General features: G+C 34.2%; 1 protein-coding gene across 2 annotated transcripts in view; it reads left to right on the forward strand.

Annotated features, from left to right (window-relative positions):
* LOC135201147 (fibroblast growth factor receptor-like 1) overlaps positions 1-23471 on the forward strand; it is a 174032-nt gene extending 150561 nt beyond the window's left edge. Inside the window, exons 6-9 of one of the 2 annotated variants that reach the window (XM_064230033.1) lie at positions 16020-16170; positions 16753-16901; positions 19864-20000; positions 23354-23471. In XM_064230033.1, the coding sequence (XP_064086103.1) occupies positions 16020-16170; positions 16753-16901; positions 19864-19976 (413 nt within the window). In that variant the 3' untranslated portion in view covers positions 19977-20000; positions 23354-23471. The remainder of the gene's footprint in view (positions 1-16019; positions 16171-16752; positions 16902-19863; positions 20001-23353) is intronic. The other variant, XM_064230027.1, reaches the window with a different exon arrangement.
* The last annotated feature ends 117 nt before the right edge of the window (positions 23472-23588 follow it).

The raw sequence follows: 23588 nt of genomic DNA on the forward strand, positions 1-23588 counted from the left end.
TGAATCCCCTGATATGTTGTGGAATTCAAAGGAGTCAGCTGTACAAACTTTATTACCATGCATCTGAACAGTGAGTGAACCTATCCAGGTCTCTGATAACCATAAATGTTTCCTTATTAGGGGAAATCAATACGTATCCCGTCATTAGATATTTGTTTTTCTGGTAATGAGCTATTCGTCATGAAAGTAGGAAACAGTGCAATTTTGTAAGATTGCCAGGCATCAGAAAGGAAAAAAGGAATGTTAATCATGATCCTGTAATTCTCGACACTTACTGATATTAAGCTATGATAAAATTCTATCGTATGTGCATCTAACAAAGGAATATAACCAAGTTTCTCTCGTCTGTTCTCTAAAGTTTATGTTAAATCTTTGATAGGCAAGAGATGTGTTGAAAGAACACCCTTTGTAGCTAGCGTAATAGTCTTTTGATTTTTCAATAAAATTTGAAATTTTTGTACGGATATGGTCTACCTTAGAACTGTAATATGCTAATGTTGCCAGCAGGTGTTGCACATCCATCATCTGATTGATATTACTGGAATGTTCGTTCACCAATGTCATAAGTTGATTGATTGATGATAATTGTTTACGGAGTTCGGAAAAAACTAATTCATTTTCATGTTGCAAGAATTCAATTCTCTTATTCTGATCGTTAGTCTTAAGACTATTTGAAATTCCCAAACCTAAACTTGCAACAGACCCGAAGACGTTGCGCGCCGCAAATATAAACGGGTTACGTCTTTCTATGCTACTGTGTCTCACGGTCCACATGAGTAGATCACGAGCCAAGCATTCTGCTTCAGCAGTTTTGTTTTGCAAGTCAAATGATAACATCTCTGCGACACTTAAAGTCTGAGCTAGCAAAATCTATGGATTAAAAGGAAAATGACGATGGTGTAATTGATTCAATGATTCGGCAAACCACGACAAGTCGCTTTTTAGGTTAATGACATCATCTTCTGGCAGGAAAATCGCTCGCAAATCAACTTCTAGAACTATATTACTTGCTGTAATGAAAATGTCCTCTGTTCTTTCAATGATAGAGCCATGTGTAAAATGTATATTTTTTGTTTTAGCACTCTTCCCACACGACAAGAATGTCTGAACAAACAGTACCAATCCGAACAATATAAGCTTCATGTTGGAAACCTGCAATTAGTGAGATATATGTAATTACTCGTGTTTGAATTAACTACTTCTATACAAAACAGATAAAATATTTTCATACAAATGTTATATATACATACTTTTATCATGCAAGTTTCATATATACTTTTTATTAGGTATGTTTCATATATATAGCCATACATAAATTCTTCTCTTTTTTCTTTTCTTTCCTTCTACCCTCTTTCCCTTAACTGCGAACATGAGCCAACGTCAGTAGGTTGGGATATGTTTTGAACTTTTAGTCTGTTGGCCGTTAATATTTCTAAAATGCTAAACGGGCCTTCAAACTTAGGTGTTAGCTTGTAGTTCAAACCCATATACTTGTATATATATTTGATCGCCTACTGCATATGATTTAGTTGGCTTAGCGATTTTATCATGATTTCTTTTCATTAGGATCTGTGATTCTTCTAGATTCTTACGAAGTATATTATATCGGCTTACACTTGCTTCCATAACATCCCGTAGGGGGTTTGATAAATTGGTTGTAGGCGTAAATACATGGAAAGGTGTCCTAGCTGGGGTACCGTACAATGCCTTGTGCGGCGACATTTTGATAGATACATGATATGAATGGTTAAGAGTACTTAGAACCGCGGGTATGGCAATATCCCAGTTGGGATCCATTCCCCCAAGTGTAACTCGTAGGACATTTAACACCTTCCTATTTACCCTCTCAACTAATCCATTCGACTCTGGGTGATAAATCATGGTATTGATTTTCTTAATATAAAGGAATTCACACGAGTTAAGGAAATGATTATTGAATTCTCCACCTGAGTCAGAGATTATCTTGTGTGGAATTCCATGTTTACAGATGCAGCACTCAATTGCGGTTTTAGTATTTAGTGCTATCAATTCTGTATATCGAGTCAAGGCATCTATTAACACTAAGAGGTGCTTATTTCCTCGGTCAGACTCGTAAAACCCTGTTAATAAATCTAAGTGTACTCTTTCAAAGGGTTGGTTGGGCACGGGATAGGTCCCCAAGCTGACAGGTGTCTTAGTGTGCCTTTTGTTTTCATGACAAATGTATTTTTTTATATCTGTAAGCATCGTAGGCCAATAAAATAGTGATTTGGCTTTCTGTGACATGATAGAGAACCCTGGATGACCATGTAATGGATTGGAATGCAACCAGTTTAAGACGATTGGTATAAGCAAGATTGGTACCACTACCTGGTCGTTAGTCACCTGCGGTGTGCTTCGGGTTTTCCTTGTCACGGACCTACACAGAATGTTATCCTCGATTATATAATTCTGCTGCGTATACTTCACATATTCCTTTTCTTTAGGATTCCCGTTCAAAGCATTTATTATTTTCTTTAACTGCTGATCTTTTCTTTGTTCAGTCTGTACTAGTTCAGCGCTCCAACCCGGGTCTTCCTGTTCAGATACAGTTTTAACAATAGGCACAGATGTTGATATATCTACTAGTTCAGCTAATGGCTCCATACAAGATGGCGCGGGGTTATGTGATAGTGCGTTAGCAATGATATTTGCTTTCCCAAGTAGATATCCTATCCTTGCGCCAAAGTCTTGAATAATCATATGCCACCGAGTTCTTTTGGGACTGTGACTAAAGCCTTTGAAGAAGTCGGTGAGGGGCTTATGGTCAATAAGGACCTTGACAGGATAGCCGTATATTATGAACTTGAAATGAACTAGTGAGTTAACAATAGCTAGCCCTTCCTTGTCTATTACTGCATATTTACTTTCCTACCCCTTGGTCTGAGGCGTCAGTTGCGATAAAGAATTCCTTACTGAAGTCAGGGAATTTTAAGATAGGTGAACTGCATAATTCCTCTTTCAAGGTATCGAACGCCTGTTGATGCTTTTCAGACCATATAAAATCTACGCCCTTCTTCATAAGATCGGTTAGAGGAGCGGCTATAATTGAATAATTGCATATAAAACGCCGGTAATATCCACTACAGCCTAAAAATTGCTGATCTCCTTGATGTTAGTAGGTATCGGAAAGTTACAGATAGCCGACACCTTATCGTGGACTAACTTAAGACCTTGACTAGACACCGTAAAACCTAAATGGTCGAGTTCTGTTTTAAAAAACTCACACTTAGTTATCTTCACTCTTAAATTATGTTGCCTTAGTCTCTGTAGCACTAGCTCTAGTTTACGTAAATGTTCTTCTATCTAAGGTATTAGAAAAGATTACAAGGTCGTCCATATAGGCATGTAGGGTATCCTCTAACAAGTCTCCGAACACTGTATTGATCATTCTGGTGAATGTAATTGGGGCACAACATAGACCAAAAGGCATACGTAAAAATTCATAATGTCCCCTGGCTGTGCTGAAGGCGGTGTATGGAATACTCTCTTTTTCTAAAGGTATCTGGTGAAAGCCTTTAAGTAAGTCCAAACTGGTGAAATATTTTTTCTGTCCTAACAAAGATAAAATATAGTCAGTACATGGCACTGGGAATCGATCGGGAATCGTTTCCTCATTTAAGCGACGGAAATCTACGCAAATACGCCAAGTCCGATCTTTTTTCAGTACGACGATTAAGGGGAAATTATAGGGGCTGTTCAATTCCTTAATGACTCCTTCTTCTAAAATTTTACCTACTTCATCATTGATCTCATTCTGGGATTTCATAGGGAGTCGGTACGAAGGTACGTAAATAACTTTATGCTTGTCTTTTAGCCATATTTGGTGTTCAATGACATCCGTTTTTTCACAGAGATCCCTCAGTAGTGGAGAAAGCATCATGATATTTAGTTAATAGATCAAAAAATATGCTGAATCTCCTCTTCTTGAATGTCTTTATTGATTTTACTTTTAATAGATTGTAAGAGGGATTCCTCCACGACAGGTTGAGCGTGATTAATTTCAGCAACAGTAAGAATGCGATACTTATAAACTTCCATATCCACAATGTGTTGATTTTTGTGGATCACTAGATTGGTATTCAAATGGTTACAAACTTCAATGTTAACTTGTTGCTGTGAATCAGCAGTGTATAGTGCTTGTGTTATGGACAGTCCGTTAATTTTCAGAGTGTCGGAAAGGATTAACATTTCAGATCCCGGCAAGGTCATCTTTACACGCACTAATATATTCAAAGGTACGTTTGACTCGAGAGTTTGCGTGCAAGCTGCTATTACGGGGGTGCGAGAATTCTGTTGGGTCGCTTGAACAATGTCATGATTCATGAGACAAGTGATTGGTTCCTCAATGTACGTTACTGTTTGATTGTTTGTCTCTTTTTTGTCCAAAACTGATTTTAAGGTGTTAGAAGATTTATAGAATTTTCCTTTGATATACATGCCGTGTTTGGCAGGGGCTAAGATGATGTTTTGAATGCCCATAGACGGGTATCCTATAATTACAGCTGGGTACATATCAATGTTTTGTATCGGTATCGGTAAGCGTGCGTTTACCCACCTTGTACTGAATCTGAGTTATGCCTACTACACTTAATTCATTATTACCGATACCAGAAAGTCGTACTCTAGACTTCTCAATAGGGAAGTTCGAAAACATGTGTTGAGTCCGCAAATCCATGATATTACGTGGACTACCGAAATAAAAAAAACAGTGTGAAGGGTCGGTGTCCTAAATTTACGGCATGCGAGGTAGGATGTAATTCATCTTTACTGATAATAGCATGTATACGATGAAAGTCTACGGGGACCTGCACTGATTGTTTGGATTCGGTCGTGTGGTTCATAGAAAAATTCTGGGTCTCGCATAGGTCTTGTAGGTGATTGAATTTGTTATTTGATTCAAAAGATGTTGATATGAATGACCCAACATCACTCTCTCCCCCACTGGAGTTAACTACGTGGTATTTGGTTTGCTTTGCACACTCGGAAAATTTGACTGACTGTGTTTTGGAACAGAATTTCCTGAAGCACGATTTGTTTGTTTCTGATTTTGAGCAGAGTCACTGTTTACCTGTTTCTTTTCATAATAATGAGGATTCTTCTTATTATCATTGGCAACATTTTGTGTGTTTTTACCATTATTTTGCTGTTGGTTGCGAGAGAAGCAACGATTGTAAGAATGACTGGAGCTGTAATGAATTGAACAATAACGCGTTCGGCAGTCTCCAATCATATGCCCTGCGCACTTACAATTAAAACAAGTTACCCCTGCTGCGTTATTATTGACTATATTTACTTGCTGTGGTTTACTTTCATTCTTTGCAAAAACTTGAGTAAGCAAGGGGTCCAGATCTGTGCACTTAGACATATGTTTCTTAATTTGTTTATATATGTCTAGCTCCGTACTATCAGGCGATAGCTTCTTGTCAAAACAGCGTACCAAGGCTTCCGGCAACATAACTGTCAAGCAGGTTAAATATGTGAGCCTGATAAAATCTTTCACAGCCATGTTCCTTCCCGTAACCCAAGAGGAAGTAAGCAAACTATCCCGATATTCATTCAGCCGGTCAGCAATTAGTGCCGCCCTCTCTACAACGTTAAGTTGAGTCATAGAGACCAGATTAATGATGTTCCTCAAAGATAAAACTACATCCAGGGCTTCTCCACCACCATATATGGCCTGTAATCTAATTTTAAATTCATCCCATGTATCCATCCGCCTCTTGGAAAGAGACCCCTCAGGTACGAACCTGCATCTCCTTTAAGAAAGTCAATGAAACTTTTAGCTTCCTGTAATTGTAAGGATGGGTTAGTGATGTATTTTGCTTTTAAATGAGCATCCACTGACGAAATCGAAGATTCGACGCCTTGAGGCAAGAATCCGTTGACCCGGCCTTGAAAGGGAGCAATTGCAGACCTAGCACTGACTAAGGTTACTACTGGGTTGTTGGGTGCAGGGTTACCGGGTGCAGAGGTGGCCATTGTGACTTTTGTTTTTTCCTTATCGCTACGATTCCTAGCGATCCTATCAAAATATCTATGTGAATGCACTCATCCCCTGTGTAAACGCATATGCAATATAAGATAAGAAAAAAGGTGTTACAGATAATAACAGTGTCCCCCAAAATGATAAGATAATATTATAAAGATATTTCCAGAGAACTTCTGGAAGAGAAAAAAAATTAGCAACAAAGATTAAAAAGGCCTGCAGGGCGTGAATTCGAACTTGAAGATAGATTCCTGCAAGAAAGGAAGATTAAGAATAACGTATAACTCTCTCCAGGAATAATGGACGATCGATCTTTGTATGGAGAACACTCAAAGTCACTCACCAAAATGAATAAAGAATTGTACTTAGCTTCGGTATATAAGAGGAAGATCTTGGTCTTTTGATGACGTCACGGCCTTGGCTTTGATGTCGCTGCTCCGCGGGTGACCCGAATTCTCAGCTCGCGTTCTGATCGTGCGTTGTTTGTTTGTTGAATGATTCATTTCCCATTGTTTGGTCCATGAAGATCCGATGCTGCAGACACGTCAGGTTTGTTTCTTGAAGATATGTGATGTGGAAGACGCTCAATAAACAATGATACAACCTCTTGAATGCCTCTCAATGAAGGACATCTATTACTGTTCATAGGATGCTTGCGTTGCCATAGAGCCACTATGCTGCTTGAAGATTCTCTTGCCTTCGTTGACTTCTGATGTGTTACATTTTCTAAGATTCGTTAGACTTCGGATGATGTGGAATAGTCCGAGCTGCCACCAATGTAGGGCTGGGCCTTTGTATAACAAGGCACCCTGTGGGTTATTAAGACCTGCGATGTTATATGCAAGTATCTGTTTGTATACTTCCCATCGTCGTCGGAGATTGCGATGATAATTTCTAAGCCAGTATCTTCTTTGGGTAAAATAGAAAGCCGAAGATGTTTCTAAAACTCATGATGATAAACTTAACGATATATTTTGCGATACTACATCTCTTGAGTAGAGGCAAGAAGGCAGTTAAGAGAACTTGATTCTAGGAGAGGAAGTAGAGTTCTGGGTTACAATGCATTTACAAAAGAATCAATAGGAAGCGCAAAGTTTAGCTCAGCATACTAACATACAGACAGACGAACATAGAGGAAGTCACGTAGTCGTCTGTGGTTCTAGCAAATGCCAAACCAGGGCGCTGATACAACACGCCAAGGCTTAGCTTGCATTCTTTCATCAGTCCCTATCACACTCCTGCTATCTCGTCAGTGACCCTTGGGTCATCAGCTTATTTATATATGGAATATATATTTTAAATGTAACACTTACATATTATATATATATATATATATATATATATTATATGTTAATTATATTTATCATATATTTATATGTATATATATAATATAATATATATATATATTTATATATATATATATATATATATATATATATATATATATATATATAATATATATCTATATATAGATATATATATATATAATATATATAAATATATATATATATATAATATATATATATATATATATATATATATATATATACATACATATATATATAATTACATATAATATATATATATATATATATATATATATATATATATATATATATATATATATATATATATATATATATAAAAGCGAATACCACAGGAAAATGATAGTCAGAAATCCAAGCGCTTTCGTCTTTACTAAGAAAATTGTCTTAGTAAAGACGGGAGCGCTTGGATTTCTGACTATCTATTTTCCTGTGGTATTCGCTTATTTATGAAGTCACGTGCATCTACTGTGATTTTTTAAGCATAAATATATATATATATATATATATATATATATATATATATATATATATAGTATATATATATATATAAATTTGTAAATATATGTATACATATATATATGTGTGTTTATATAATATTTCTATTAAAAAAGAGATATATATATTATCTATATATGTATATAATTACATTTATAAAATCGACTGACGCACTCTTAATCAAACTCTATCATAAGCTAAATCCCGGAGTGTCTATTTGCTAATCCCTTTCAGAACATCCGAGGAGAAAACTAATGAATATATTATTCAGATGTGGAATTTTCAAAAACCTAGATTTGATGAAAATGAAATTCATTTTATTTTTTTTTTATTTTTTTTATTCTAAGATGCAAATATTTTGGAACCTACGCATTGTATTTATTTCAATAATCAAGCTTTTTAGATTTCTGTTGAAGAAAACTATTGTGCCGGCTATGTCTGCTTTGTCCGTCCGAACTTTATTCTCTGTCTGCCCTCCGATTAAAAAAAATTAAAATTAAATAAAAACTAAAGAGGCTAGAGGGCTGCAAATTGGTATTTTGATCACCGTCCCTCCAGTCATCAAACATACCAAATAGCAACCCTCTAGCCTCAGTAGTTTGGATTTTATTTTAGGTTCAACTTAGCCATGGATCGTGCATCTAGCAGCGCTTTCCTGAGGCGTGGGACGCACCCTCACGCTACCACATTTGGTGTGCAACTGAAGAGCTGCGGGTCGACTCGTAGTTGATGGTTTTATACAGCATTATACTTTGTACAGAAAACTCGTTTCTTCGTCGCACTTTTTACTTTTTTTTGTATGCATGGAGTGATTAGAGAAAATTATTATTATTATTATTATTATTATTATTTATTATTATTATTATTGGAAGATGGACTTTACTCAAATGGAACAAGCCACCACAGGAGCCATTGACAAGGAACTCTAATCTTTCCAAAGATTTATTTTTTTTTCATTTAAAAAGAAGTAACATGAGCTAATTGGAAATACAAAAAGAAGAGATCACTTAATCAAAAGAAGATTGATTAACAAATATATATATATATATATATATATATATATATATATACTATATATATATATATATATATATATATGTATGTATGTATGTATGTATATATTGTATACATATATATCTGTGTATATCATAGGTAAATAATATATTTTAACTTCACTGTAATTTAAAACTTCACGATTTCCTGGCAACTTCCTTAGACAGCCATAACCACATGACTTGAATTCCGACGGAGGAATAAATGAAGTTGTGACCTTAAAAAAAAATTTGAAAATTATCATGATGAGGAATAAGAGAAACTGATAATGATCGATGCAATTCATAACTCAATACGAAGTTCCGAAAAATATGTGGCCGGGAGGGGGAGGAGTGGGGGGAGGGGGGAGGGGGGGAGCGGGAGGTTGTCCAAGGGGCGGCGTTACTCTGAAGAGGTTGAAATGTCAACGAAGAAGGAAAAGGCCAAGACGGAAATTATTTTAGCCTTTTTGTTTGAGGAGGAAACGAACTCTGGAGAGAGAGAGAGAGAGAGAGAGAGAGACAACATATGCACAGGAATTTTACCTTCTTTTCTTAATAAGGACACCGACGAGAGAGAGAGAGAGAGAGAGAGAACACTAATTATGCACAAGAATTTTACCTTTTTTTTAAGAAGGAAACCAACTGGAGAGAGAGAGAGAGAGTGATAAAAAAAGACGACATATGCACAAGTCGAATGGAATGGCTCGACGTTTATGGAGGAATCAGGATACGGTTGATCGACCTCTCTCTCTCTCTATCTCTCTCTCTCTCTCTTTCCGTTGAATAAACTTTGAACTGGAAGGAAAGATAGATAAAGGATATTACCATCCTACTCTGGACATTTCTTTCTCCATGTCTCTCTCTCTCTCAAAGGTGCCAAGGAGAGACAGTTTACAAGAGACAGGAAAGTGAATCTCTCTCTCTCTCTCTCTCTCTCTCTCTCTCTCTCTCTCTCTCTCTCTCTCTCTCTCTCGTCCCGTTTCATTCCTTACAAAAGACAGGGAAAGAAAGAGAAAACTGGCACCACGTTTGCAACATGTCAGGAAATTATTTGAATGTCATATCACCCTCTCCTTTTCTTAATTTTTTTTCTTGTTAACCTTTTTTTTATCCTTTCCTACTCATTCTCTCTCTCTCTCTCTCTCTCTCTCTCTCTCTCTCTCTGAGAATTATTATTATTATATATATATATATATATATATATATATATATATATATATATATATATATATATATATATATATTTGTATCTCCTTGGCGTTTCATATGCCTTTTTATTTGTTTATTTATCTTCAGTATATCAGACGTGTATGAAAGCTAATATATATATATATATATTATATATATATATATATATATATATATATATATATATATAATTTAAAAAAATAAAGGAAAAACCAAGTTATACTCCGTAATTATTTGCTTCGTATCTCAAGCATTTTTGATAAAAAGATTTTCAAAGAAAAAACTCTCCAGAAAGAACAATATCGGTCAGGAGATTTCAAAATGTCTATTTTTCTCGCTATGCAACAGCAGAAAAAAAATAAATAAAAAAGCTTTCTAGGCTGACGGGGGAAAATCTTTCATTTTGTTTTTTTTAAACGGAGTCAAAACAAAATATCGATGCCTTTTCAATACGTCATTCAGGACTCTCTCTCTCTCTCTCTCTCTCTCTCTCTCTCTCTCTCTCTCTCTCTCTCTCTCTCTCTACAGTCTTCGTCCTGAGGCATTTTTGTGTCTCTCTTTATAATGAAATTGCTCTCCTTACCAGTTGATGCTTAAGCTTATTATTATTATTATTATTATTATTTTGAGAAATTGAAACGCCTCTTGGGGGAACAGTCCAAATTTCATTTATTTATTTATTTATGTATTTAGTTGGAAGAATCGCCTCTTGGGGAAGTCCAATTTTTATTTATTTATTTATTTATTTAGTTGAAAGAAACGCCTCTTGGGCGAACAACCCAAACTTTAGCCAAGAATGTTTCGTAAAGGGGGTGGGTCTACTGTTGGTGGAAACAATTGCCCAGTTTTGTCTGGCCAAACAGTTGCCTGTTTGCCCAAGACCGCTTCTGGAGACGGAAGCTGGCCACTTCGTGGGCCAACAGTCAACTTTTCAGCCAGGTATAGTACTTCAAGGGATGCTTCTGTAGGCTGAAGTATGGTATTAATTTAGGTGAAGAGGAAACACGAGTTTGGTATTTAATTCATACAGTGTAACTGTATAGTAAATCGAAATGGAAGCTTATTGTCTTATTCATACATGCGTGTATATATCTATAAAAAAATATTATATATATATATATATATATATATATTGTATATATATATATATATATATATAGTATATATATATATATATATATATATTATATATATATATATATATATATATATATATATATATATATATATATATATATATATATATATATATATATATATATATATATATATATATATATAATATATATATAAAGATATATGCCACGAAGGAAAAATAAAAGAAGGAGGATCTGCAGATCTTTCAATGTTAAACGTCCTTTACTGAGCAGAGACTGACATAAATACGGGAAAAGACAATACAAGAAGATTCGTATAACTGACAGATAGGGATTATAAGAGATTAGTACCTAGAATCCGACACACCTGGAAGGTGAGAAGCCTTCCCAAACAAGCATAAACAATGGGTGCAATTAAAGGTTTAAGACAATCATCTCAGATACAAGGTCAAGACAATTAAAGGATTATAGGTGACAGCTATTCAGAACTTGGTAAACAAAACCATATTCACAATTTAAAAAAGGCAATTGCCTCCCTTTCTTAGATGTTTGATACATAGAGAACCATTTCAATGTAAATTCAGTATTTATAGGAAACCGACCAACAACAATTAACTTATGTTTCATTTCTTCTCAGGCCACCATCTTAACATAAAAATATCAATTTTTCCTCTATGTTTTTACGAGCATTGCGCATTGTCAGTCCACAAAATTTGGATCAAGAAATTGAATACATAAGAAAAATAGGGAAAGATTTATGCTATCCTTCACATATATTAGACATTTGTTATAATAAAGCCCAGAAAAGTTTTATAGTGTAAGTAACACGCAGAAAGAAAATTCTAAGACTTTCTCAGTTTGCCTTATTTTAACGTATTTGAAACCATTAAATCATTGTTAAAAGCTTTTAATGTCAACCTTGTTTTTCCTATAATAACACACTAAAAGGAATGTTAATAAAAAATGTACCCCAGAGAAAGCAACAACATAATATATAAAATTCCATGTATGGATTGTCCCTCATTTTATCTCGGACAGTCTAGCAAAGGCCTAGAAGTAAGTCTAAGCCAACATAAATATTCTGTAAAAACTGGGCAAAAATCTAATGCAATATTCATTCATTTAAGTGAAAACAACACCGAATAAATTGGGTTGGTAGTTCACTAATTACAAGATCAAGAGAAGTCTTATCACAAAATCTTTTAGAATCTGGCTTTAATACAACTTACTTTTCATTGTAATTTCAATGTTAGTCGTGGCTTTTTCATTTTGAATAGACCCTTGTATCTGTAACATGTTTAAGAATGACCTCAAAGATATAATTACTGACTTAAATAAAAATCAGTTGCCTTAGAGTTATTATTTTGTTGTAATGTATGTCTGACATGTATTGTGAATATGGTTTTGTTTACCAAGTTCTGAATAGCTGTCACCTATAATCCTTTAATTGTCTTGACCTTGTATCTGAGATGATTGTCTTAAACCTTTAATTGCACCCATTGTTTATGCTCGTTTGGGAAGGCTTCTCACCTTCCAGGTGTGTCGGATTCTAGGTAATAATCTCTTTATAATCCCTATCTGTCAGTTATACGAATCTTCTTGTATCGTCTTTTCCCGTATTTATGTCAGTCTCTGCTCAGTAAAGGACGTTTAACGTCGAAAGATCTTGCAGATTCCTCCTTCGTTTATTTTTCCTTCGTGGCATATATCTTTATGGATTTATCACGTTCCTAACTTTCGTGATTCAGTTATATATATATATATATATATATATATATATATATATATATATATATATATATATATATATATATATATATATATATGTGTGTGTGTGTGTGTGTGTTTGTGAGTGAGTGCATGTATAGATATATACATGTACACATACATTCGTACATACATACACACACATATGTATATTTATATATATATGTGTGTGTGTGTGTTTAAAAAAAATGAAAGCATGGGACTTGTTACTATCGTTTTAGGACAGCCAGCATTACATTAGCACGAGCTCTTTTTTTTTTCTAAAACAACCCTGATGGTGAAGCAAAAAAAAAAAAAAATTGGAAGAGGCGAGGACACTAGGTCAGTGAGAAATTAAAAAAATGAAAAGGGGGCTACAGGTGGGACTGAAACCCCCCTCCCCCCCCCCCTCCCATCTCCCCACAACCCACCCCTTTGAATCTGGCAGTGCCCATCTGTTGTGAGAAGGAAAAGATATACAGAAGCGAACAGTCCCGATAGAGTCAGAGAAGGAAGGAAAAGCAAGCTTTTTTATTTTTTGGAGGGGAAAGAAAAAGAACCTTGGAAGAGGAATGGAGACCAGGGACGGAAAGAATTTCATTTTTCTTATTATTTATTTATTTTCGTAGAGGGAAAAAGGAGGAAGTTTTGTGATAATATTCGTCAAAGTTCGAGAGATGAGTTTTAATGGGATCTTCCAAAGACGATGAAATATACATAATTTTTTTGTTTGTCTGTTTATCGTAGAGGGAAAAAGGAGAAACTTTTGTGATAATATTGGTCAAAGTTCGAGAGATGACCTTTAATGTGATCTTCCAAAGACGATACATAATTTTTTTATATTTGTTTATTTATTTTTTCGTAGAGGGAAAAAGGAGGAAGTTGTGTGATGATATTCGTCAAATTCGAGAGATGAGTTTTAATGTGTTCTTCCAAAGACGATGAAATATACATAATTTTTGTTTGTGAGTTTATTTGTTATTTATTTTTTTTCGTAGAGGGAAAAAGGAGGAAGTTTTGTGATAATATACGTTAGTTAGTTCTAGACATGAGTTAACGTAGTAGACTGAGGAAAAGTAGAATAGTTTTGTTTAATAGGCTCCAAAGGAGATGAAATAGACATAATTTTTGTTTTTCGTAGAGGAAAAAGGAGGAATTCTTGTGGTAATATGCGTCAAAGTTCGAGAGATGAGTTGATGAGTTTATGTAGAGGGCAAATAGTAGAATAGTTCTGAGTCAGTGGGTTCAAAAGGTGAAATAGGCCATTATGTATAAGGCTTTTCAAGTGTAGAGTCCTCACTTCACAATTCTTCTTCTTTTGTTTTCTTAGTTATATTAATTATGCGCCAAAGCAGACGGTCGAACTGACTTGAGGTGACTCAACAGTTCTGTGATTTAGACTTAAATCTTGTGGATCAGCTGGTTTTATTTTATGGAAATTGACCCTGGGAAGAGAGATGGCAAGGGCAGAAAGAGAGTAGGGTAGAGGGGGATGTGGGGGGAAGAAGGGACAGACAGACAGACAGGGAGGGGGAGGAAAAAGGATGGGAGCAGGTGACGTTCACTGGCCTTGTTCTGGCGACATTTTGTTGCTGGTGGGAGTTCCATCTGCATCGCCATTCGTTTGGTTGGCCTCCCCCTCAGGTATCCTCCATTTTTGAAGTGAGGTGGTGTCGATCCTTGTGCTCTGTTGCAGTTCCTGAGGATTTTATTTTCGCTGTCGAGTGAATCTTTTTCGTTTTCTCTTTTTTTATCGTCTGTGCAGCAGACTTGTCAAGGGTGGTTCTGCATCCTTTGGACCTCATGCAAGGCGAGGTCAAGAAGAGTTAGGATATTTTGGCTTGTTTCTAACTTTTTTTTTTTAAACTTATAAAGTCCTGTCAGGGATAGCTCTGTAATACCTTTGGAAACCCTGGTCAGGCCCGGGAGGTAAACAGATCCACTTCAGGACATTTTGGGTTTGTTTCTTAATCAAGATAGTGAACATCTTACAAAGTTGGAGTGGTTGGACAGCATAGCTACTTCCAGGTCGAAGGGACACTGTGCAGTAAACCTTTCAGTAATGCCTACAGTGCGCCACGTGCAGTGCACCGACGGCCCTACCCCGCTTCTGGGCGCATGCCAGGAATGAAAAAGATGCGAGGTTAAGGAATGAGAGAGAGAGAGAGAGAGAGAGAGAGAGAGAGAGAGAGAGAGAGAGAAATTAGACACATATATATTTAAATATATATATATATATATATATATATATATATATATATATATTATATGTATGTATATATATATATATATATATATATATATATATATATATATACAGAGAGAGAGAGAGAGAGAGAGGAGATGAGAGAGAGACTTGTCTTCTACTACGTGAATATGGCTTCCTCCTCTTGGGAGACTTCCTGCTTACAAAGTCACTTTCTTAAAAATTTAATAAACCTGGGTTTTATGCCCATAAGAAACAAAAAATATGTCCGTAAAACTTATTTGAAAGATCAGGAAGGCTTCATCGAAAATTTATTAGCTGCAGCAAACTTCTGGACGACATCGAACTGACAAGTTTTGATGCTGTTCAAAGAATGTTGACGTTGCCAGATTTCTCGATTGATTAAATCTTCCTCCTCATCTCATATATGGGAGGATAAAAAGTTCCTTATATATATATATATTATATATATATATATATATATATATATATATATATATATATATATATATATATATATATATATATATATATATATGACTGTCTTAAGTCAAGGACGAGATATCGAAAGGCCTCTGCAGAACTCATCGTTTTTTTGTCCTTTGTGGAGTTTGTCTTTATTTATATATTCATCACGTACCATATTTTCGTGATTCAGTTGTACACGTGTATATAATATATATATATATATATATATAATATATATATATATATATTATATATATTATATATATACTGTATATATGTGTGTGTGTGTGTGTGTGTGTGTGTGTGTGTGTGTGTGTATGTATATGTATGTTAATTTTTCTTAATTATTTGGGATGAAGTTGCATTTATATATATAAATGTATATATAAGTACAATGCATTCTACAGATATATTTACACATCTTTCTCCTGTTTTCGTTTCCATGTGCAGTACAGGAGACCAAAATCGCCAGTCCGACGGAAATATTCGTGCAAAACGGCTCCACGATCAGTCTGACTTGCATCGTCAACAGCCAGACCGAGAGCGTCGGCTCAGTCAAGTGGTTTCGAGGACCCATGGAACTGGACTACGACTCTCCCAGGTGAGTAACAACCGCCCCCCTTTCCACCCCCCCTCTCTCTCTCTCTCTCTCTCTCTCTCTCTCTCTCTCTCTCTCTCTCTCTCTCTTTCGTAGCATCCCTCGACTATTTTAAAAGTCAAAACAGTTTTCATCTCAGTATTGTTATCTCCACTAAGAAGTTAAAACAGTTTTCAATGTCAGTTCATTGTTATCTCCACTAAGAAGTTAATACTATATTCAATGTCAGTTCAGTGTTATCTCCACTATGAGGTTGAAATAATGTTCATTGTCAGTTCAGTATTATCTCCGCTAAGAAGTTGTAACACTATTCAATGTCAGTTCTTTGTTATCTCCACTAAGAAGTTAAAACTATATTCAATGTCAGTTCAGTCTTATCTCCACTAAGTTAAAATTATATTCGATGTCAGTTCATTGTTATCTCCACTATGAAATTAAAACAGTATTCAATGTCAGCTCAATATTATCTCCACTAAGAAGTTGAAACAATTTTCAATGTCAGTTCAGTATCATCTCCATTCAGAAGATAAAACAATTTTCAAAACCTCCACCATCTTTCTCCCCCCTTCTGACGTTCCCCCCCAGGGGCGGAGTGAGCCTCGAAGTCGAGAAGACCCCAGCCAGGACGACTTCGAAGTTATTCCTCACCCGGGCAACCAGGAGAGACTCGGGGAACTACACGTGTGCCCCTCAGCACGCGGACCCTGCCACCGTTTTGGTGCAGGTGGTGAACGGTGAGTAGAGTCATTGTGGTATCGTACGTGTATTTAATAAGCACGAATAACTTGATATTTCATCAGTTTAAGTCGGGGACATATAAAGCAGTTATTTAAATATGTCATCACAACACATAAAAGTCATTTAATAACGTGATGATAATAAGTAGGTGACACTTTTGAAGCTGTGATTGTTGAAATATGACGATAATTAGTAGTTAACACATAAAACAGTCATTTAAAATTGTGATAATAATTAATAATAAGTAGTTGACACATAAAAGTCATTTAAAAATGTGATGATAATAAGTAGGTGACACATAAAATACCATTTAAATATGTGATAATAATAAGTAGGTGACACTCTTGAAGCAGTGATTGTTGAGATGTGATGATAAAAAGAAGGTGACACATAAAACAGCCATTTCAAATTGTAATGGCAAAAAGTAGGTGTCACATAAAACAGCCATATAAAAATGTGATGATGATAAGTAGGTGACACTGTTGAAGCAGTAATTGTTGAAATGTGATGATCAAAAGTAGGTGACACAGAAAACAGTCATTTAAAATTGTGATGATATTAATAGATATGAATATTTAACATGATCTAAATCATTTGCCTTATTTGATTAATATCATAATCAGAATGAGATTTAATTGATGAAAGAATTTGATGAGAAAATACTACTTAGAAAAAATAATCCAAATATGAGTTTACTAAAGAATATGCAAATTTAATGCGATCTAAACCATTTGATTTACTCGACTTATATGATATTCTAAATGAGAACAAATGCTGCATGAATTTGACGATCAAATGTTATTTAAACAGAGAAGAAAATGGGCCAAATATGAAGATATTAATGATTATGAATATATAATGTGATCATTTGATGAATATTCAGTGTCTAAAGGAGATGTATATGCTGAATGAATTTGACGATCACATAGTACGTAAACAACAAAAAATATAATGATCAAAATACGATTGGAAATAAACTTTATGCTGTTCTGCAAGAAATGAAAAAGTGGCAATGACGATTCAAATGTGTATGAAACTTTTAAGATAATGATGAAAATACTATGAACAGACAAAATATATTGTCTGTCTGGATTGATATGTCAATAATTGATGACCAGAACGTGTTTGGACGACGTGAAGGACAAAAAAATAGTGTGATGACTTTAATAATGATAAGTTCCCGGTTGTGAAACGCAATTTATTTTTTTAAAGTCGTATCTAAACTTCCATATTTGCCAACGTTAACTCTGCACATTTTTACTAACGAAAGCACTTTATGCATACGATTAACCGAGTCTCAAATTTGCTTAGCGCTAAATTCCCCCAACCGTTTTTTTATTTTAATTTATGTTTGTTCAATACAGGCAAATTTTAATGAGTCTCTAAATCTGGGCTTTCAAGCTCACCTTTCAAGGTTAAAGGTTAAAGTTACCTGTTTGTAAATCGGTCTTGCTGTTGTTGAAGGTTAATTGTTTGTTTTGTTTGTTTGTATGGTGTTTTTATGTTGCATGGAACCAGTGGTTATTCAGCAACGGGACCAACGGCTTTACGTGACTTCCGAACCACGTCGAGAGTGAACTACTATCACCTGAAATACACATCTCTAACCCCTCAGTGGAATGGCCGAGAATCGAACCGCGGCCACCGAGGTGGCAGGTCAAGACCATACCGATCACGCCACTGAGGCGGAAGGTTAATTTAAATGGCAAAATATCCCCCCTTTCTTATTTTGATATTAACATTCCCCGTAAGGAGGTGGAGGTGCACTGTAGGCATTATTACTAAATAAGGTTCTTTGCAGCGTCCCTCTCTTAGTCCCTCAGCTGCAGCCCCTTTTCATTCCTTTTACTGAATCTCCGTTCATATTTATACAGTTGTAACCTCAACAAAACTTCAAAACGAAGACGCAATACATTAGTTTTACCTTAAAATAATTCACCTTGCATTTTACTCAGATTTTTAAAAAATCTGTTATCTATTTCTTTATTCTTTTTTCATTTTCTAATAAATGATATCGTCTTTCTGCATTTTCTATTGCCTTCTGTTACTTCTTGCAAATTAACACCATAATATTCTTCGGAAGCTTGAATTTCAAGTCCATAGCCCCTGTGGGCTTCTTCCATATGGATAGGGTTCATCTGCATAATAATAATAATAATAATAATAATAATAATAATAATAATAATAATAATAATAATAATAATAATAATGTTTCGTGAAAGAATTTGTATTTCATTCACGTTTCTTAAAGTTAGAAAAAAATTTGGAGAGAGAGAGAGAGAGAGAGAGATGAGAGAGAGAGTGAGAGTGAGAGAGAGAGAGAGAGAGCAGAGGAGAGCAGGCAATAAATATATATTTCTCTATCTATATTATTCCTTACTTTGTCCCCAAATTCTCCCTCAGGGTCTGAAACAAAAGCGATCTATTATTACTTTGAATAAAAGATGGCTCCCTCAGTATTGAATACGTAAAGATCTGTTGTTTATAGCAGATGTTAAGTCCACAGTATTTACATTGTTTTAGGCATTATAGGTACAATAGCGGAGATCTACAGTGCTTAATGCATACACAGGAGGATGTGCATTGATTATTCATTTGTATGCAAATTCCCAATACAGGGGCATTACTCCATTTTATGTACGGGATTTGAATCTGAATGTGTTAAGTCCTAAGTATGTATGCGTGGTGGTGCTTATATATATATATATATATATATATATATAAATATATATATATATATATATATATATATTATATATATATGTGTGTGTGTGTGTGTGTGTGTATATATATATATATATATATATATATATATATATATATATATATATATATATATATACTTGCCAAGTTCCCTTATTTCACATAATCCTCATCACCACCCATTTACCACAGTCGTGTTTTGTTCTGATGACGTTTAAGGATCTCAGCTTTATCTTCCTCTTCTCTCCTCTGCAGGGGAAGAATCGGCCGCCGTTCAAGCAGCGAACAACGTCTCCGGGCAATACGACAGAGGCGCCCTTGGGTCCACCCTCATACTGTTGCTCCTCCTATACCATCAGCACCCTTGACAGGCGCCTCCGGGTTTCCGTAAGGTTATCGTGTTTACGGTACATTCTATTCTGTGTTTATATAATACATTCTATTCTGTGTTTATATAAACATAAATACGTATAGAGAGAGACAGTGAGTCAGTTGCACTGTTCGACTATTAAAAGAAAAAAGTTTTTTTTTTCCATCTGTCCACCCGCCTGTGGTGTTTGCGTATGGTAACACTGCGTCCCGGGCTTTAGATAGTTACATTCAGCTTACATTCAACAATAATGACAATATCCTATTTCGAATATTAACGGTGTAATTCGCATACAGTAAATTATTAAAACACTTTTCAGTTGCAAATGTACACCCAGATATCCTTTTATTTACCTAAAACTTTCACAGCGTAACTATCTAAAGCCCGGGACGCAGTGTTACTATACGCAAGCTCCACAGTCGGGTGGACAGTTAGTACTACCCCCCTCCCCCCTGGTGGTCAAATGTGTTTCGTTGTTTTCGTACTAACCTAAGGGGGATCAAATGCACCTGGGGACATATGATCCACCCAGGGGTTAGTACTAAAGACGGGGATGGTGAAATGCATTTGACCCTCCAGCGGATAGTACTAAACACGACAAAACGGTGTAGATGAATCACAATCTCTCCGTGTTTAGTAATAGTCCTCGTAGATCAAAATGTTCCTGTGCGAATTCAAATGTTCCTTGTACCATTATATATAATATATATATATATATATTATATATATATATATATATATATAAATATATATATATATATATATATATATATATATATATATATATTATATTTGCACGTTTCCTAATTTCCTTGAATTTACGTTGCACCGCCCTTCCAACGACACTGCAATTGATGTTGACATTTTCGTTTCTGGGTAAACTTCATAACCTCCTTGGATTTAAGGTTTGTTTACTTCGAGCCATTGTCTTGATTTCGCCCTAGTGCTCACCAGGACCAACTTCGTCTGCGTTGAAGTTTGAAGCTGAAAGTTTTAGTGTTTGTGTGTGTGTGTACAATGTCTTTAGACTTGATATAAATGTTATTTTTTTTTTAAAGCCGGAGGATGTTCTTAACTCATTCCAGTAGATTCTGCAGTTCTAGTTATCGTACATATGTGAATGTGTATATATAAAGTGTCATGTATCGTATATATGAATATATATGTTTACATATACACAGATATATATATTATTTAGGATAAAACATGAACACTAAAGCATTTGGAACGATAAATAACTCAATAAATGAATTATTATTATTATTATTATTATTATTATTATTATTATTATTATTATTATTATTATTATTATTATTATTATTATAAAGCATTTGGAACGGTAAATAACTCAATAAATGAATTATTATTATTATTATTATTATTATTATTATTATTATTATTATTATTATTATTATTATTATTATTAACCAAACAAAAACTTCTTTCAGTTTTCTTCTGAAGATTGAAAAAGAAACCCACTAAATCACTTTGTAACTTGTTTACTTCTAAGTATTTACATTTAGTTTAACTCCACACTCGAGTACTTTCAGGCCCTTCTGTGGCCCATTCTCAAGAGATGTTTGGGATGTTAGCCTGGGTCAAGGCCCAGCAGTCTTCTCTGGGCCTTGACCCAGGCTAACATCCCAAACATCTCTTGAGAATGGGCCACAGAAGGGCCTGAAAGTACTCGAGTGTGGAGTTAAACTAAATGTAAATACTTAGAAGTAAACAAGTTACAAAGTGATTTAGTGGGTTTCTTTTTCAATTATTATTATTATTATTATTATTATTATTATTATTATTATTATTATTATTATTATTATTATTATTATTATTATTATTATTATAAAGCATTTGGGACGGTAAATAACTCAAGAAATGAATTTTTATTATTATTATTATTATTATTATTAGTATTAGTATTATTATTATTTTTATTATTGTTATTATTATACAGCATTAGGAACGGTAAATAACCCAACAAACAAATTATTATTATTATTATTATTATTATTATTATTATTATTATTATTATTATTATTATTATTATTATTATGGTAGTCACCCAAAATAGCAGCTGCGTACGGAATGACAGTCGAGGGGCAAAAAAAAATAAAAGCATTAAACTGAGCAACGAACGCATTACCATTTATATTACTTACAAATAATAAAAAAACAAAAAATTGTCCAATTTTTTCCAGCGACAACGGAAATATGAAAATCTGTTCGGAGCGAGATCGGATTAATGGTGTTAATACCTGCATAAATTGTTCTGGATTTGGGACAGAATCAATGATTTTATATTCATGAAAAGGCATATGATGTTAGTAAGAAGACTTCGCTGTGTATGTGTATTTATATGTATGTATATGTGTATTTATTTTATAATATATGAATAATAATAATAATAATAATAATAATAATAATAATAAATAATAATAATAATTCATTTATTGAGTTACCGTTCCAAATGCTTTATATAATAATAATCATAATAATAATAATAATAAGTATATAATAATAATAATAATAATAAATTTATTGAGTTATTTATCGTTCCAAATGCTTTATTGTTCATGTTTTATACTAAATTTATACATATATATATATAAATATATAAATATATACACATTATATATATATAGAGCTACAATGTCCTTTAATATCTAATTCGCTCTACCTCGGAATTAATATATTTTCATATATGCTTAACCGAAGGGGAATTTTTTCTCGGTCCAGGCAAGTCTATTATCGAGAAAAAATTCCCCTTCGGTTAAGCATATATGAAAATATATTAATCCGAGGTAGAGCGAATTAGGTATTAAAGGACATTGTAGCTCGATATATGTATATGAATCACGGAAATGTGATATGACTTATATATATATATATATATATATATATATATATATATATATATATATATATATATATATATATATATATATATAATATATAATATATATATATGTGTGTGTGTGTGTGTGTGTGTGTGTGCATATATATAAATGACGTATCCATACATATACACATAAACATAGTAGATCCCCTTTACTCACTGCACCATTCAAAGGCACAGCGCTTGAGCTTTGGGCTAAACTGCATACAATATAACCTGTTCTGCCCATGTGACGAGGTATGTCAAGTAGGGTGTATTGAGAGAGAGAGAGAGAGAGAGAGAGAGAATTGATGGTCCACTGGTTTTTTGAATGCTTAATGCTGAGAAAGTGTCATATCAAAGGGGATCTCTTTTGTGTGTGAGTGTGTGTGTGCGTGTGTAAGAGGGAGAGAGAGAGAGAGAGAGAGTGTGTTCAGTATCAAAGACCATATATTTTTAAACATTATCATCAATGTCCTTTTTTCTCTCTCTTCCAGGACGGGGAATTCTCTTCGGAGATGAATGAAAGATCGCCGTTACCTCAGTTCCAAAAAGAAATTTCTGTATCACATGTAGAATTAGAACACATTTGTGATAAATAAAACCGAAAATATTTCCCTGTGTTTTCATTTGTCTCCTGCAAGTGGTTTGTTTCATAACAAGTACGCAGAGAGATTTGAAAATTATATATATATCTATATATATATATATATATATACATATATATATATA

Source organism: Macrobrachium nipponense, chromosome 23, assembly GCF_015104395.2.
Source record: "Macrobrachium nipponense isolate FS-2020 chromosome 23, ASM1510439v2, whole genome shotgun sequence".
In the NCBI taxonomy this organism is placed as follows: Eukaryota; Metazoa; Arthropoda; class Malacostraca; order Decapoda; family Palaemonidae; genus Macrobrachium; species Macrobrachium nipponense.